The 18,278-nt window shown below is 46.3% G+C and overlaps 2 protein-coding genes across 10 annotated transcripts in view; one reads left to right on the top strand and one right to left on the bottom strand.

The window, feature by feature from the left end:
- The window catches only part of LOC149365508 (uncharacterized), a 620,172-nt gene that overhangs the window by 498,595 nt on the left and 103,299 nt on the right, over nucleotides 1–18,278 (top strand). The gene's annotated exons all lie outside the window — the stretch shown is intronic.
- The window catches only part of LOC149365509 (uncharacterized), a 130,856-nt gene that overhangs the window by 14,970 nt on the left and 97,608 nt on the right, over nucleotides 1–18,278 (bottom strand). For all 4 annotated transcript variants that reach the window (XM_089543295.1, XM_089543269.1, XM_089543276.1 and 1 more), the window contains exons 2-3: nucleotides 14,256–14,362; nucleotides 13,257–13,367 (exon numbers count right to left, since the gene is read on the bottom strand). In XM_089543295.1, coding sequence (XP_089399421.1) covers nucleotides 13,335–13,367; nucleotides 14,256–14,362 — 140 coding nt within the window. In that variant the 3' untranslated portion in view covers nucleotides 13,257–13,334. The remainder of the gene's footprint in view (nucleotides 1–13,256; nucleotides 13,368–14,255; nucleotides 14,363–18,278) is intronic.

Raw genomic sequence — 18,278 nt, 5'->3', positions numbered from 1 at the left:
AAGTCCGCAGCAACCACACACCGACGAGACGTCCGAGAGACACCACGTACACACCGTTTTCTTTTTTTTTTTTCACTGGACGTTTCGTTCCATGAGCGTTCATGAAAAACAAAACGTCCAGTAAAAAAATAACGTGTACGTGGTGCCTTTCGGATGTCTTGTCAGTGTTTGGTTGCTATTGCGGACTTCTACGGTACCTGCAGCAGCATGCCGGTTGATACTGAAATGCATCCGAAAACGCAACGTACGGTTTTTTTCCCATATTTTCTTTTCTTTAACTGCTCTCATATCCTGATGTTCCATAAAAAAAGAGAGCGGTAACAAGGACGTACGCAGTGTCTTTCGCATGTCTGCCCAGTGCGTGGTTGCTTCGGTCTTTTACGGCACCCGCAGCAGCGTGCCCTTTCGTATAACAATATCTAGCACCTTCATGAAAGTACGCATTATGCAGCGGCTTCGCACCTCAATATCTCTCTCTGCACTGTCAACATCTTCGTGGCTTGTATTGTCGCTGTATTAGCGGGCGCACTGCACAACATAACATTCACTACCTCTAGTTATTGCTTTCCCAGCAGGTCCATATCGCCTTGCTGCAACTGAGCAACGTAAGGTGAAGGCTGCAGACTGTCATTGCAATTGACTGCCCTTGTGCGAATGGTTCACCACTTCCAATTGTCACAGTCTCTTACACCTGCCGAATTGATGTTCAGTTACCGCAGAGGTCTGTGACAATCCGGTAAGTGGAACCGCTCACGCACAGCGAGTCTTCTCTAATTGCTGGCCCCAGTCTTCATCGCGCTGTCCAGTAGCGGCAACTGGCGCTACCTAGTTCTACATTGTGCAGCGTGCGTGGTGCTACAGCAACATTACATGTCACAAACATGAGGACAGTGCAGAGAGAGACGATGAAGACCGCAGCCACTGTAATCAATTTTTCTATTATGAAGATGCTTTTATATCATTATACGTATGGGCATGCCGCTGCAGATCCCATAATAGTCCGCAGCGAGCACACAGCCGAAAGACACTAGGCAGACCTTTTTTTTTTTTTTACGGGACATCAGGATATAAGAGCATGCTAAAAAATTTACCAGGAACAAAAAACTAGACGCCTACGCTCGCAGCTGTCTTCCACGGCACCTACGGCACTGTGCCAATCAACTTCCTACGGTCGCAATTACTCATGCATCGCAGTCGTCCGCATACACCGTGTATATGGCCTGGCCCGTGGTAACTCGTTTTTTTCTCGCCGACGTTCCGCCGCTTCGATTTTGCAGTTCCTGCATGTTTTGGTCTCCATAGCGATTCATCATCAGCCTGACTACGCCCACTGCAGGGCAAAGGCCTCTCCAATTAACCCTGTCCTTCGCCAGCCGCAGCCACCATATTCTGGCATATTTCTTAATCTCATCCGCCCCCTGCTACGCATGCCTTCTCTACGCTTGCCACTCAGTTACCCTTAAGGACCAGCGGTGCGCAGCTGCCGGAAAACTAGCAAAACCCGATCGCGAAGGATATATACAGTAAGTATTCAACTTCAGACTGTACACGTTTCTTTTATATATATAGAACAGGCTTTCTGTGTTCGAAGAGCGCTTTTTTCGGTGTAGCACTGCCGTCGGTGCAGTACATCAGAGTATAGCTAAGACGTGCTATCCAGCAGGACGATAAACCAATATTCAATAGCTGTCTTCTAAACTATTGCTCTTACAAGCCTTGATAACTGAGAGGCCTGCAGCCCACAGTAGCGTCCAAAGTTTTTATAGTAACAACGGTTACCCTCACCGCTGTGGCGCAACAAACGTTGGCTGTTTCGACGAGATACGTGCACTAGAGAGTTTGCTTTGCCTCCAAGATTTTTGAAAGCGCATGCATTTTGGCTCAATGTAGCCACGCAACTCGTCGAAATAGCCAAAATTTGTTGGCCCACAGCGTCGAGGGTAACCGTATTTTCGAAATTATAAAAACTGATATAGAGATTACGATAGGCTACAGGCGTCTCAATAATTAGGCAGCCTGCTAGTAACCACGTGTTAGCTGTATTCTGATCTACTACTCAGATGACATTTCTATGCCGGAAAGAAATTCTGCACAGTCTTCGGTGAAACACCCTGTATACAGGCGGGGAAACCTCCAAGTCAAGAGCCACGCACCTGTTGAGAGCAGTTTCGTCATTTAGCTAGGGCCTTCGTTCACCTCGTAAATGCTTACCAACGACGTTTCCTGTATGTCTCCGCAGCAGTCAATGCAAAAACTGTGTTCATTTCTATTTTTTTTTCACTACATTTATAAAGTTCATCCTGTCTTCGAAATAGGCCTCTTGTACTTTTCATAATACTAATTCTTCACCGACATCACAATTGTGCAGTTTTCGAAAATTCAATTCGGAGCTGACACACTGACCTGATTATTCGGTCTAGTTGCTCCACCATTTTCGAAATGCAAATACTAACTTTGACAGACCGAGCACTTAGTTACAACTGTTGCATTCTTCGGGCGGGAAAAGCATTTGTAGCAGAGCGTTAGTAACAACTCATTGTGACTGTGGCAGTGGACGATGCTGCTATGGCCGCCTCTTCCGCTTCGAGGGAGGTGGTTGCCCTTATAGAGCCCGAAGCCTTGTGTTTGAGGTCGTGTGACACCACGCTTAGGGCGTAGGCTAGGTTGTATGTATATTCTGTCGAGTCTACATAGACTGCGTCTTCGTTGTCGGTGTGTTTTAACCGTGAAATGCTTTTAGCTCCCCTTGTCGGCAGTGTGGTGAGGTCACGCCGAGGCCGAGAGCAAACATCCGGGCACCGTACGAGATTTAACGAGACTCATTCGTGATCTGCTAGAGGCTTTGAGAGAGCACCGCTTAGAGCAAGAGGGGGGCGAGGAGGGCTTAGGGCGGAAATGCTGCTTCCGCGCCGTCCCACACTCACGCAAGTCAAAGACCGGCCGCTGGACCTTCAGCTCATGACGTTTCCCCCTTTGGCAGGCAGATGTATACACGCTCGCGGAGTATTCGACCGCGCTGCATGTACATTCTTGTCAGGCCTGCGTCTCGTCGTGTCCGCGAATGCTTCTGCATCGCCCTGCATTTCAATGCCGCCACCCTCACAGCTGCTTCAGCCGAGCAATGGAACCTGACAGAAACCGGATACAGCTGACAAGGCAGGGCGGAAGAGATTCCCCAGACGCTCATAGGAAACGATTGCGTCAACATGGACCAGTGCAGACTATGTGTGGTGTGTATTGAACACTAGACCCATTTCAAGGTTTTGACTAGTACCATCTACAACCAATGTGTTATGCCCGTAAACATTTCATGCTTGCTCTACTCTCGGTTACGGGAGAGGCAGAGATTTTTTTTTTCCTCCATGCAAGCCCCCCCAAAACAAGGTTTAGGACGTTTAGTATGGTTTCGGGAGGTCTAGCGCTTGCCGTGTCTCGGCTGTAGAATTTCTTCTGAGATTTGAAGCATCAGATCCTGCGTGGACAGATTGCCTGCAAGTGGTCGACCTAGTTTTAGAATAAAGGTGACCTTAGCGTGGGTTCATTCCGGGGGGAGGGCGCCCCCCTCCCCCCGCCTTTTGTTACGGCTTGGGCCAAATTTTCGTCCAGGTTCGTAATGTTTTGTTGGTGATTTTATTCGCTCCCGCCGCCTACATGTTGCGAATCTAGTACATAGCTGCTCTCACTTTCCACCCCGATAAGTATTCGCCGAACACGGGGTTCAGAGGGCTTGAGTATTTGAGGGGTGGGGTCCTAGCTGTGGTTGTGAGATACCTGCCTTTTAAGTTCTGGATCACAGTGCTGTCTTCCACATTTAATGTGTGGACGATGCGGTTTGCGTTACGTTGTTGGGAATCTTTAGTGTTTTCTTGTTCTAAGAGGCAACGTAGACGTTTCCACGTGTCTTTCAGTCCCAGATTTCCTTCCACGCGGTTGCAAATCTGGCCCCACTGTTGACGGGGTAAGTGTACTGCGTGTGCTCCAATCTTTTTTACTAAGGCCACTATCTTTAGTTTGAGAGGTCGTGTTTGTTTTTGAACCATCTTTTTTGCATACTGGAGTGTGCTTCTCTCATCTGGAACAGTCTGCTATCCACGATTTCCGCTTCCCGATTGCTCGGGACTCAAGATGTGGCACTTCCGACGTACTGATCAAATCGCGCTAAAAGGCACAGACGGACGGAGCGCGTACTTTCAACTAGTTTACTTCACAAAACGTGTCGCTTTTATACAGAGCGCGATGGCATAACCAATCTAAGGACGAGATAATCAATTTGCATCTGAAAAACTGCCTTCACCTTCCTGTCTATGACCTGGCCAGTGACCTCAACCAGTCTAATTCGTTATCTTCGAGAGCTATTGACGGTGTCCTGACCCAGTTTTCTGTTCCACAAGTCCTCATCTTGAAGGCTTCAATGATTTCACGTTCAGTTTTTGTTTTCCCGTGTCCTAGTATGGTAGTGTCATCCGGATGAGGTTTGCATCCTTCTTCTGGTTTGGTTTTGACGTGGCCTTGGATGGCTGGGTCATTATGCTGGTTCCACTTGCAATGGTACCAGTGGGAAGCCAGATTACCAGGGTGCGTTATCTGGCCGCATGAGTTGGCGTGTTCCCTCAGTCTAGTGTTGATGCACCTACCGGTTTGTCCAATGTATCTCTTACCGCATAGGAGCGGCACGTCACAGATGACTTCCTTGTCGCACTCAACGAATCTTACTTCGTGTGCGATTTTGCATGGCGGTTTTTGTCTGTCGTTGTTGTTCGTTTTTGCCCACATTCCGATAAGCTTTCCGCGGGAAGAAAATACTAACGGGTTATTGTGTTGCCTGCGATCTTCTTTAGGCCATGTAACACCTTGTGGATGTATGGTATAACGATGGGCCGCACCTTTTCCTGAGAAGATTCTTCCTTTTTTGAAACCTCAAACGTCATCCTTCTAAGTAGCTTTTCTGCAACTGAGGTCAGTAAGGATTTTGGATAGCCGCTTTCTTTCAGTCTAGCTACTTGAGCCTCAAGGCTTTTTTGCACCATGTGTGCACACGTCTTCTTAGTGGCCTGTAGCATGCAGGAGAATGCGATAAATCTATTGATGAGCTTCCAAGGCCTGAGTCATAACGCAGGATGGCTTTTTCTCATTTGGTTTTGTGTTGCCAACAAGTGTGCAGACCGCCTTCCATTACTTCGAGGTCGGGGAGTTCGTACGTGAATTCCAGTCCGGTGAAGGCGCACTGGAAGGCCTCTATGATCGCTTCTGTGTCTACATTTCCCGCTTTTTCCGCAGAGAAACATAGCAGAAAATCATCCACGTATCTGAAGCACGCGACTATTCCCATGTCTTCCAGGACAGGTTTCAAGCTCCTATTCTCTTTAGCCATGTATAGGTCAGACAGCACAGGAGCTGAGCATGAACCTATACAAACCCCCGCTCGCTGCAGGTAGCATTTCTCGTTCCAGTGAACGTACAAGGAATCCAGGTAGGTGGACATCACTTCCAGGAAACCTTCGGCACTTGCGCCACAAATGTTCTGGGATTTCGTGGCACCGAAGCTCTTGATTGCTTCTTCTACAGCTGTCAGATGCAAATTGATTATCTCGTTCTTAGACCGGTTATGCCATCCCGCTGTGTAGACTCGTTTTGTGAAGTAAACTAGTTGAAAGTACGCGCTTCGTCCGTCTGTGTTCTCGTCTTTCTGTGCCATTTAGCACGGCTTGATCAGTCCGAACCACCAACTAGCCCCCGCTCTTGCACTGTTAACTTCCGACGTTCTTCGTGAGTGTATTCACCCAGTTTGCAAGATCCTTTATCTCGGTGGGGGATTCCTTCCGGGGATTACAGAATTTATCCCACTCTATGATTTTTAGTTGCCTTTTTGCAGAGGGGGAGATTAACTACTGTGCAAAGATGTTCTGCATTAACGTCCAGAGTTGTGATTCCTTTCTGCAGTTGTGCTTGTAACCACAGATTACGTGTCTTGCTTTAAAATCTCCTCGGATTAGTAGTGGGTTTTTCGCGCGGATCTTTAGCACTATTCTAATGACCGTAAGGCGGAGGGCTTCTTCCACTTAGGGAAGGAGCTCTATCAAGGACGGAGGGGGAGATGCAGCGGTTTGTCTGGTGTTGCCATCAGACCTCGCTGTATTTTGAATCCAGTATATGTTGAGGTGAAGAGAGGATGAGGCGTCTATTTTTGTAATAAGTGATGATTTGGTGATATATGAGTAGAGCCCGCGAAGCTTCCTATGCGAATTTGGATGTCCGATCTTCCCGAGCACGGAGGAATAGTTCTCGGGACAGCGCATGAGCGCGCTGTTTACCAGGGATCGAGGCATGCCCGTGAGGATTATCTCCTGAGTAAGCATGCACCTTGATGCGAGAATGCATCGGGTGGTTGGTGTGTGTGTGTGTAGTGCTTTATGGCACATAGGCAACTATGGCCGTCATGCACCAAGTACAAGGTGCTAAGCAAATTTTTCCGCTGAATTCTATAGAAATGTGAAGAATCATCGGTGGTGTAGCGGGCCTAAAACTTTAGTACTACCTAGTGATCACATAGGAAAGAACCTCTAGAAATGGGTAATAGTAAAAGATTTAAATGGGGTTGGTAACCTCAGCAGCTATCCTTGACCGGGCAAGAATCTCGAAGCTCCCGACGAACCAAATAAACACCTCAGCCTTCTTCTCAGGAATGAGAAAGTGGTTGATGTTTACCAAATAAAAAACCAACGAAGCAGTCGATGAGAATTTAGAGTTTCTCCAGAAATCCTGCTTCTCTTAAAAGGATAAAAATGGCGTACGGTGTATGTTGCCTATTTGCAGATGATAGAGGACGACTTCTTTGTGACGTTCTCTGTGCACACATGACCTCCACTCACCTAAAACTGACTTTACCTAGTGTACTCTGTTATTTACTTCTTCGTTCCACAACGACAGCCATTTTTTTTCGTAATTTACGTTGTACTGAATCCACGCAATCCTTAAATGGTACACATTGCTTATTTTTTTCCCACGAGCTTCAGCAGCGCACAAATCTGCTCTGTCGTTGCCTTTTATTCTGACATGACTCGGGACCCAACAGAATTTTATGTTTTACCCTTCAGCTGTGGCTTTTGGTTTGGTTTGGTTTATGGGGTTTAACGTCCCAAAGCGACTAAGGCTATGAGAGACGCCGTAGTGAAGGGCTCCGGAAATTTCGACCACCTGGGGTTCTTTAACGTGCACTGACATCGCACAGTACACGGGCCTCTAGAATTTCTCCTCCAAAGAAATTCCAGCCGCCGCGGCCGGGATCGAACCCGCGTCTTTTGGGCCAGCAGCCGAGCACCATAGCCACTGAGCCACCGCGGCGGCCAGCTGTGGCTTTTGCCATGTTGTGTATGGTACGTCAACAAGTAACGGAGTGATTGCACTTCTCGAATAGAGCTGTAAACACCTTTAGGGAGTCTTTGTAAATAATACGGTTCGTGAGGTTCTAGTTTACTATTTTTTCGGCAGTGAAAAGTGGATACACAGTGCGGAAGTCTTACGGTTTCTTTCCGATTCCCTCGTACCACTGCGCTTCCTACGTAACCGCCCATTTTTGAACCATCAGTATAAACCCTACTGTATTTTTCATGGAGTGCAAGGAATTCTTATATAGTATGTTGTTGCAGAATTTCTTTACAGAGTGAAATCGCAAATTACAGGAAAATTGTCACACGGAGGTAGTGCATCTCATCTTTGGGCAATGTCACGTAATGTGTGCTGCATATTGAGATTCGGGCATCTCTCTTCGAATCGCAATACCAGTGGCCAGGTAGCTTGAGGTTTGTTGGTGAATAATATTCGACAAAGAGATTTCGCTACAACTGGATGGTAGATATGTTTTGGTACAGATCTTACTTTAAACACAGGTTAAAGCTGTGGCATGTAAAAACTACCGCCCTATTTCTCTTACGAGCATCTGTTCAAAACTAATGGAACATATTATTTATTCTCACATCGTTAAATTTTTAGTTTCGCTCAAGTTTTTTCATCCTAACCAACACGGCTTTCTAAAATGACTTTCCTGTGACACCCAACTAGCCCTTTTTGTTAATGATCTTAGCTCTCATCTTGACCTAAACATTCCCGTTGACACGCTCTTCCTTGATTTTGAAAAAAGCTTTTGATAAGGTACCCCACAAAAGATTACTACTAAAACTTTCACGTCTTAACCTTACCCCCTTGGTGTTAAAATGGCTACAAAATTTTTTGACCAACAGAGAGCAATTTGTCTACGCCAACAAATCATCGTCACCTCTTTCCCCCGTTACTTCAGGTGTACCACAAGGCACAGTGCTTGGACCCTTGCTTTTTCTAATCTACATTAACGTCAACTCGAACATCCGATTATTTGCCGACGACTGTGTAATCTACCGCCCTATTACCAGCAGAACTGACTCTGACACCCTCCAAACTGATCTAACCCAAATCGAAACTTGGTGCAAGCATTGGCTAATGTCCCTTAATATTACTAAAACATGCATGCTTTCTTTTCATCGCAGGCAATCCCATATTCCCTCAAAATATGTTCTTTTCGGTTCTGAAGTATCATCTGTTCTTTCCTGTAAGTATCTTGGCATCACCTTAACTCATACCCTAACATGGTCTTCGCATATCACGAACATCGCTAATGACGCTAACCGCACCCTTGGCTTCCTACGTCGAAATCTTCGTTTTACTACCCCTTCTATCAAATTATTAGCTTATAAAACATTCCTCCGACCTAAACTAGAATTCGCGTCAGCAGTATGGGATCCTCATCAATCTAACCTTTCTATAATCCTTGAAAAAGTTCAAAACCGCGCTATCCGTTTTATTTATTCTGACTACTCTTACTATACTAGTGTGTCCTCTTTAAAATCCAGAGCATCCTTGCCTAACCTTGAAACTAGAAGAAAAATATCTCGACTATGCCTATTCCACAAGTTCTATCATTCACCTTTAGGATCATCTATCATATCAACAGCTCATCGTCCTTCTAGCCGCAACAACCACATCAGGACCGTATACCCACCCGCTGCAAGAACAACATCTCATTTCCGTTCTTTTTTTGTCATATCATCTCGGGACTGGAACGATCTGCCGCCGGAAGCCGTACTCATCGTCAACTGCATCGACTTCAAGAAAAAGATTGAGGCCATCCTTATGTAATCAGTAATCTTTATGTATCCTGTAATCTTTATATAATCTGCATGTAATCCGCCCATCCCTCATGTAATGCCCCACAACCGGGGCCTTTGAGGTAATAAATAAAGCTGCTCATTTGTTTCTGCATAGAGGTTGACTATGGGAGGTGTCCTGTATGCGCCACATGAGAGCCATAGGCCTCAGTATTGTACTCGATCCAATTTTTTAAGGTATGACAGACCTGCTGAACCATACACAATGAACCCATAATCTAATGAGGAACGTACCAAACTGACAGTTGCAGGCGCAGTGCTCAGGTGGTCGCACTTTGATGAGCAAGTGGTAGGAAAGGTGGTAACTCAATCGGCCGGTGATTAGGGCGTCTGTCTTGTTAAGGGTTCCCCTCTACGACAGGCCGTGGTTGCATGTAGCAAATCTGCGAATAAAGCTTTTTGGTTTGCTTGTCTAGGATTTCTATGCAAAGGTGGCACCCAAAGTGTCTTGTATATAGAGGCCAGGAGTATGTCGTCGTCTTATGTTCGCAGATGTATGCGTGGGACCCGAGGAAGTTGTCCGATCACGTGCAATGACCATTTGAGTGGAAAACACTTAAGGCCCATACTGATCAGTTTCTAAGTGATGATATCAGTTGTCTATTATAAAGTACCTTGTGCCTCTCCTATGGAGCCTTTTGTCGCCCATGAAGTGGTGTCATCGGTGTTTAGTGCCGCGTGGAAGTCAGGTATGTAGGTGAGTTGTTTGGCCAGTGGGCTGACGCTATGTTCAGTAGGAGGGAGGAGGGAACTGCACCTTGCGGAGTGTCGCCTTTATTATTCCTCTCCATCCAGGACACTCCACAAAGTGTTCTCTCCTACCTCCTACTGAAAATAGCCGTAGCCGTACTGGCCAAACAACTCACCAACATGCTTGACCTGGATGGGGAGGGATAATAAAGGTGGTGGTATAGTACCGGCTTGGATGTAGTGCCATATGCGCGACCCACAGCCAGTGGTGACCGTGGTGCGAAGGATATTGCCGTGGCTAAAAGCGTCGAACGCTTTTTGAACATTCAGGACGAGAACAGAACGTGTGGAATATGGTTTCCTTATGGGATAGTGATATGTCTTGTGCCCAGGGAGTGGGATGAAAGCCAAACAGGTTGTAGGATAGGAACCATGAGGCTTCTCGAAAGGGTTGCCGTCGGTTGAGGATGACTGCCTTGCTGGGTTTGGGAATAAAAATGATGTGTGCGTGATTCCAAGTGGAGGGCAGGAGTCCATCAGTTCCTAAATTGAGGTGTCGTCAAGGTTGCCGAAGACCCTGTATGTCATGTGGTCTGGTCCGGGGGCTGTAGGGCGACGTATAGCACACAGTGGTCGTTCAACCTCATCAAGGGTGATGTCCTTGTCGAGGTTCTAGTTAGACGGAAGGGGCCCGGGGCAAGTGGTTTCGTCCCAATTGAAAGAACTGTTTTTGCAATGCATATGTCTCATAGAGTTAGGTTGATGTCAGCGCCCCCTTTTTGTAGATCATGGTAGAGAGACGGTAGGCCGATGGTTCTTGCAATCACAAAGTGAACAGGGAAGGGGACAGCCTCAGAGTGCTTGCTAGCATTTCGACAAGAGGGCTTCGTGTGGTCCAGGTGAACACAAGTCCTCTTGTCAAAACGTTGTTAAGCACCTTAAGGCTTACCCTTCCTTGCCCACTTTGTGTCTTTTGTAGATCAAACTGGATAAAACTTTGTGTGCTGTGAATTTGGGTTTTGCCGGTGGTGGTGTCTAGGAGGGCTCAGAGAATGGTCCAGGTGCGTTTTGTGTCTGTGTCTTTGAGGCTCCTGCAGAAGGAAGCCTAGCTGTTTCAAGCGAGGGTGGTTGCGTGAGTTTCCGCAGTTTGCGTGTAGACAGAGATTCGGAGGCGGGGTTTGCAGTTCAGGCGTTAGCCAGCGTCCAAGGAGACCTTGGCGGCTTCTCAGGGATGTAAAATGTGCGGGTCTACCTGTGATGTCGTGGGTAGGTTCTGGACTCGTTTGCTGGGGGTGTGTAAAGCTTGCTTAATCCTACTGGCCCAGTCAGCTGTTGCTGGGGCGCAGCTGCTTCTGGCGCATGATGAGAGCCAAGTTTTTCCCACTCTCAGAGGAGTTGAGTGCATTGGGTTACAGGCGTTTAACGTGCCAAAGCGACTCAGGCTATGAGGGACGCCGTAGTGAAGAGCTCCAGAAATTTCGACCACCTGGGGTTCTTTAATGTGCACTGACATCGCACAGAAGAGTTGAGTGTGGGGAACAAATATTTGGTTTTGAATGTAAGGGTAGTGTTACAGATGGGGAGGCTGCTGCCGATATAACCTGCTAGGACAACCTGCGGCTTGACCAAGACACGGGGGCTTGCATATATAAGCAAGGTCTGTGGTGGGGCCCAATGTAACACTTGTGCCGATCCTTGCGGTTGTGTTTAGGTTTGCGTCGGTGTACTGTTGATGACTGGTAAGGTTTAAGGAGTGCGGGTGGTTGTCCGAGGTGTGGGAGCTTCCATCGGATAGCCTTTAAATGGGTTATGACGCCATTTTTCGGAGTCAAGTTGTTCATTACATTTTGTCCGCTATGTATCTCGGAACAAGTGGGGAAAATATGAGCTCATTTGGTGCAGCGAGTAATTTGTAATTGAATTTTTAAAACTTCTGCGGTACCATGTGGTAATCAGGTAAGACTAACGCGCTCGCGATTCACGATGCCGTAGACCAACACTCAACTGAACGAATGAACTGCGCACTCCGCGTAATGAGCGCAGGGGAGTGGGTTGCTCGCTGTTCGGGATAGCGGTGCCGAGGTGTAAAGGGGGGAAGTCACGACAGGGGAACAAAAGCTCGTACCCTTCCCTTTTAAGGCGAACGCCTTTAATGCCTCATACTGTCGTTAGCAGACGCGTCGGCAGATTCGTCCGCCTTTCGGCGTCACTGCTTAAAAGGCTCAAGGTTCCAGCATGGTTCCATGCATCTAGTGAATGCATGGGCATAAATAAAATAAAAGGATTAAAGTCAAGAAAAGGAAAATAAAAATAAAAATAAGAAAAGAAACAAAATAAAAATAAGATGTGAAAATAAAATTAAGAAAAGGAGCAATAAATACATAAAAAAGTAAATGAAAACAAACAGTGGCCAGGAAACGCTTTCGCCTTGCAGCACTTTAGAGAGCCAAAGTGCACCCTGAATTTTTCTGTCTACTGCCGATCTCGGCGGTTTTGCAGCGGTTTTCCAGCAGAGCGGCGCTGTCGGTTTATGACGTCACTCACCCAGGCAGCTTTAATTTGGTTGCTTCCAATAACTTCAAATTGCAATGTTTAGCTCAAATGCGCACGTAGAGCCATACTTCTTTTTTAAGTATGCATAACAATGGTCGTGGCTAATATCCGCGACGTGAAACCTCAATTTGTTGGTAGATCATGTCATGACCCCTTTAATGTTCAGGTTGCTCGTTCCTGCGTAACTGCGTTCGGTGTGGAATCATTCTGTCTGAATGTACTGTTGGACTGCTTGGTAAGGGGTAGATGGGGTACGTGAGGGTGGAGATGAGCCTTTGGGGTGGCAGTGACAGGTATGGGTGGGAGTGGGGAAAGCTGTCTGGACCACGTATACCTTCGTACGTGTCCCACTGACATGCACTGACGGATGAATATGTGAACAGCCCATCCGTCAAACTCACCAAGAAAGAACACGCCTGTCTGATATCACAACTGTGTGTGCCCACCCTCCGCCATTCCTACAAAAGCTTTTCCCGCCAAAAAAAAAGGGTTGAAGAGAAGCGCTCGTTCTGTTTATCGTCTGTCTGCTCCAGGCCTTTCTGTCAAAGTTATCGCTTCACTGCAAGAATCACACACAAGCATGATTGCTCTCTTAGTATACCAAAAACAGGTTTCCCTATGATACTTGATAAATATCAAGGTTGCAACCCGGCTGTGACACTATGCATGATGAGCACATACTATAGACATAAAAAAACTGCGCTTTCCGCAGTCCTGTTGCTGCTCGCCCCACTGTGAGAGTTTGGGCTTCGTCTACACACCATTCAGTAAACGCTGCTGCATTCTCGCGTGGCCTGAAATGAGTGATGTGCTCACCGTGTGCCTCTCCTCGGTGAGCTCTGCCGTCCGAAGCTGCACTTGGAGCTACGTGGAAAACACGTCCACCACCTTCAGTCATCCAACGCCAGGCTCGCGTGCAGCCGTGACCTGCGCAAGTTCATTAGGGGGGCTTCAAACAGCAGCCTCTTGGCAGCCCTGACGTCACACTTTTCCACAGCACATGGTTAGCCCGGTGCGAGCTACAACGAGCCCCTGCTGCAGCTGTGTCAGAGCATCTTTCCAGTAATGCAAGTGTGGATAGCATCGTCGCTTGTATAGTATATGGTAGCACTTGAAAAAAACGCTCGTTCTGTTTGTCGTCTCTCTGCCCCAGGTAGTTCTGTGAAAATTAGTCCTTCCATTGCAAAAATCACACTGACAAGCATGATTGGTCCATTAATACACCAAAAATGGCTTCCTTGTGAAAGTTCATAAACATATGGTGACAACACAACTGTGAAAGTATGGGGAGCGCATACTAAACGCATCAAAAAAAATATCAGGGCTTTAACTATGTTAAACCTACTGTAGTGCGAAAGCTCTAGCTTTAGGCTATACTTGTTTTTGGTCACAATAGGCTAAGGTGAAATTTCGGGGGCGGCCAGCGTCATATGTTGAAAATGACCCGGTTCAAATTTGCATGTCGCCATCGTGTTTGGCACGGTCAATTATGGTTGGACATCGATTTTGGTACAAATCAGCCAAGGTAATATTTTGGTGGTGGCCCGGCCCGAATTTGAGCTATGTATTTTTGTGCTTAGTTCGATTTAAGGTGGCGGCGCTGTGGCTAGGAAACTGCACAAGAGGGAACGTACGTACGGTGGTGACAAGATTTTTGGTCGCTGTTGGCGAGCGTATGAGTTTTCGTACTAAAATTCCACACTCTACGCGGTCCTGCTGTTACTCGGCAAACTCTCCGTGCTCGTGCTTCGTCTGCCCACCATATAGCTGACGCTGCGGCATTCTCGCGCGGTCTGAAATGAGTGACCAGCTTACCGTGTGCCTGTCCTCGGCGACGGTGAGCTCTGCCGTCCGAAGCCGCACTTGGAGAACACGTTCAGCACCTCCAGCCATCCAACGCCAGGCTCGCGTGCAGTCGTGACCTGCGCAAGTTCATTAGGGGGGCTTGAAACTGCAGCCTCTTGGCAATCGTGATGCCACAATTTTTCACAGCACGCGGTTAGCCAGGTGGGCGCGCCCCTGCTCCAATTGCGTCTCTCAAGTAACGGAAGCGCGGATAGCACAGTCACTTGGTGTACTATATGATAGCTTGCGACTTCAATCTGCTGCGTTGGAATCTGTAGTATGCAGTTTTGTGACCCGCGAAACAGGATGTCGGGGTATTTGCGGACCTCCAAATTGTTGCAATAGTTCAATAGAGTGTGCCCCCACCGTGTAACACACCGTGTGTGGCGCTGACGAGCTGTGGTAGCCTTTCTAAAGGATACCAATCTCTAGAGGCCATGGGTCCGTGCGGCACAGCTATCTAGATCGACAAGGCCACGACTTTTTTTGCTCGTACCATTTCGTCAACGTCGGCTACAAGACAAGTCTCACACTGTTGAGGACCCTCGGAACATCATTGAAACGTGAGCGCTTCACACCTGATGCTGGGCCTTCCAAGTTCTCAGGAAGATGCAAGCGACTAGTGGTACGCTTCAGAAGAATAGATGGAAAGAAGTGCGTGTTGTTTCATCCCTTAGTGGGGTAAAAACGAAAGTGCTGTAAACAAGCGTTGATTCCTTTGCCGCAGGAAGCGCATGGGACACTGCAGTGGCCGATGATCTATCATTGGACCACGTCTTGGAATCCTCTCGATGGCCAGCACCGTGCTTCCTCGATAAGAAATAGATTGGATGCCATGCTAGTACAATTAAATAGGACGACCATTGGTCAGATGGCTTGGCAACTCTTTGGCCACCGTGCACGATCACATATGTTCCATTCACTGAATGCGTAACATACCCCGGCTAAATACAAATGTAAGCTGTGAGAGTCTACTTTTATTTTGTCGCGCCTCTTCCGGCCGTCGCGTGAGTCGTACGAGTTACTTCTGTCACCGCGGTATGCCGCAGTGGCACAGTCTTCAGCCGCTTCGTTGTTGCGTAAACCTGTACAATTCAACGTTTTGCGACAGTTTTTCATTCGATGTAGTCCTCCAAATGCTCACTACGTGCTTCTGACGCCTCTTGCGACGATTGTTTTTGGCCGGGTCACCACCTCGAAAAAGCGTTGGCGTATTCTGCTCGTGCTGCGAAAGGTAAGCCGCAAATTTATCTTAGTGTAAGCACGCCATGCGCAAATTCTATTTATTTTAAGCTCTAGGACAGGTTTGGAAGCCGCCCCGAGCTTATTTCTTCTGGACTGGCGGAGTTTGCAATCGCCACTATGCAAGTGGCGGGAATGAATTGCTATTCGAAGTTGCAAGCGTTCTTGAAAGACAAAAAAAAATACGTGTGCCGAATCGTAATGTGAAAAAGTTTTGATTATCACCGGCGCTCGAAATAAACCAACGAGGTACTGAAAAAAACGAACTCATTAGTGTGTGTCCCAGTGGACGAGTTGAAAGCTGGGCCCGCACAATGGCTTTCTGAAACTCTTCATTTACTCTCCGGACTCGGAACACGTGCTGTTCGGACTTCCAAGCGCACGTACTTTGATTCATGCCTCCTTCAAGAGCATGCAATATAGTGACGCGCCAACACTTCCCTGTCCAATTAGTTTCATATTTATATGCCAGATTTTTTTTGAACCCTGTCTATTGGCCTAACCGGGAGCAAACTTCACTGACAAGGTAACGTGTTATAATCTCTGTTCTTTGAGATGAAATTAAACATCAATTATTGTATCCCCTTTGCTCTTGCCTTTATGATGCAAGTGAAAACAGGTACGCACCAATGAGCCATGTTACTAAATCTGAGTAAACGTAAGAAAGCCCTCATTTAAGTTATTTGACAGATAAAGCAAACTGTGTGTTAGATCGACTAGACCAATGGACCCTGAAAAACTCATTACAAATTAAATATTACAAAGGCGAAGGTTGTCATTTTCCGATCTAAAAACAAATTAGTTCTGTCCTATCGAAGTAGTACCAACGTTCAAAACTTTTCTTGGGGTGACCATATATTGCACATGACTACAAAATTATCCCAAATTCTTGGTCGTCCCTGCCGTAATCGGCACATACTCCTAAAGTGTGCGATGCTTTTGATTTGTCATTCCCTATTTAATTCTCGTCTTAGTCACTGTGGTTTAGTCTGGGGCGCTACAACTCAGGCGAACTTACTCAAGATACATATAATACAAAAGAACTTTCTGCGTTTTCCTGAAAGCGTCCCGCAGTCTTACCACACCTCTTAAATTTTCCCCAAGTATAGAAGCGCTTCCATACCTCCAACACTAGCCACATTGAAAAAAAGAATTCAAACACTAGCTAGATTTTAAAAAAAATTCCGACATACGCAACAAGAAACAGGGATCAATGGAGAATAAAAATCTATCGAACTATCTATGGTCTGCACCCGTTAGAAAACGGGCTGTCACAAATACTTATTCAAATTCAAGAAGAAAATATTAATTTAGGGGACGTGTCATACAAATGTTTAGCGGAACTGTTTTTCCGCTATTCGCCCTTCCTTTTTCTATTTTTTCCTTCCGATCGCAATTTTTAAACGTCGCTTTTCTTTTCTGTTTCGTGTTTCGTCACCCGTCCTATGATCAAACAGATGTCAATGGCTCACTGTACTCTATGCTATATTGCAGTATCTTTTGATGGCATAAGTTTCACCTTGAAGTGTTATTTTATGCTCACTTGTTTTGCCTTTTTTATCTTTTCTTCTTTGTTTTTCATTGTAAAGGACAGTACTTCTCGACCTCCTGTACTACTGCCAAAATGTAGGGGGCCCAGAGCTTTGTCAGACTGTCAATGGTCCGCTTTGACTCCGGGCCCCAGTCATCATGTACGACGTGATGGTCGAATAAGGATTATTATTATTATTTACAGTTTTTGTGTGATACCCGTACTACACGGGCGAATGTAATGGCAGTGTGTGCTTACTGAGTGAAGAAACTTTGCTTTTTAGGGCGTACGTTAGGAAACGCTTCTCCTGAAATTAAAATTTTGGCCTACAAAACATTTATTCGACCCGTCCTAGAGCATGCCGCGATTGTCTGGGATCCACAGACACAATCTAATATTACCAAACTTGAGAAAGTTAAAAAAAAATCAGCTAGGTTCATCTGTAACTCATACAGCTGGCGCACGTCTCCATCATTACTTCCAGGAGCTGCAGAACTCGAAAGTCTCACATTCAGACGTTACCGGGATAGGACGAATTTTTCTATTTACTCTATAATAATCATTTGGGAATAGACAAGAGTTTATACATTCTGCCAGCTAACCGCCGCTCTACGCGCTCGTATCACACCAAAAAAGTCCTAGATTTTTCGTGCAGGACTAACGCAATTCGAAATTCTTTTTTCTGAGCGCTATTTGCGATTGGAGTGCGTTATCCGCCGACACGGTCGACTCCACAACGGTTTCGTCGTTCCTCTGCGCACTTGTGCATAAATCCAAAGTGATTTGTACCTCCCTCTCATCAGAATGACATTCATGTTTTAAATAGTATTTTTTGTTTTTGTTCTGATTTATCATTCAGCGTCCTGTATCTTGTTTGTTGATTAAAATTATCCACTCCTGCCTAAGGCCTGATAATAAGGTTGGCAGCACCTGTAAACTAAATAAATTTTTACCAGCACCTCTGACAGATACTCCCGGCTTGTATGCTGACGCGCGAGTTTACGATTCGATTTTTGGATTCGTCAAGCAAGAGTAGCGGTATTTTCTGCAAAGTAATTTTTATACTGCATTTGAACAACATTTTTGAGATGACTCATTAGCAGTGTTTATACTCGGGTAAAATTTTTGAATGCCTTTCTAGCTTTATCGTCACCGTGACTTTTGTGAAATTAAGCGGTTTAACTAAGTGAACAACAGTTCCTGAATTTACGGTGCCTCAC

This window comes from Amblyomma mixtum, chromosome 1 (assembly GCF_055824585.1).
Source record: "Amblyomma mixtum isolate Tamu chromosome 1, ASM5582458v1, whole genome shotgun sequence".
NCBI classification, from domain to species: domain Eukaryota; kingdom Metazoa; phylum Arthropoda; class Arachnida; order Ixodida; family Ixodidae; genus Amblyomma; species Amblyomma mixtum.
Note: the sequence above shows the minus strand (reverse complement) of the source record. Positions and strands in the feature narration are given on the sequence as shown.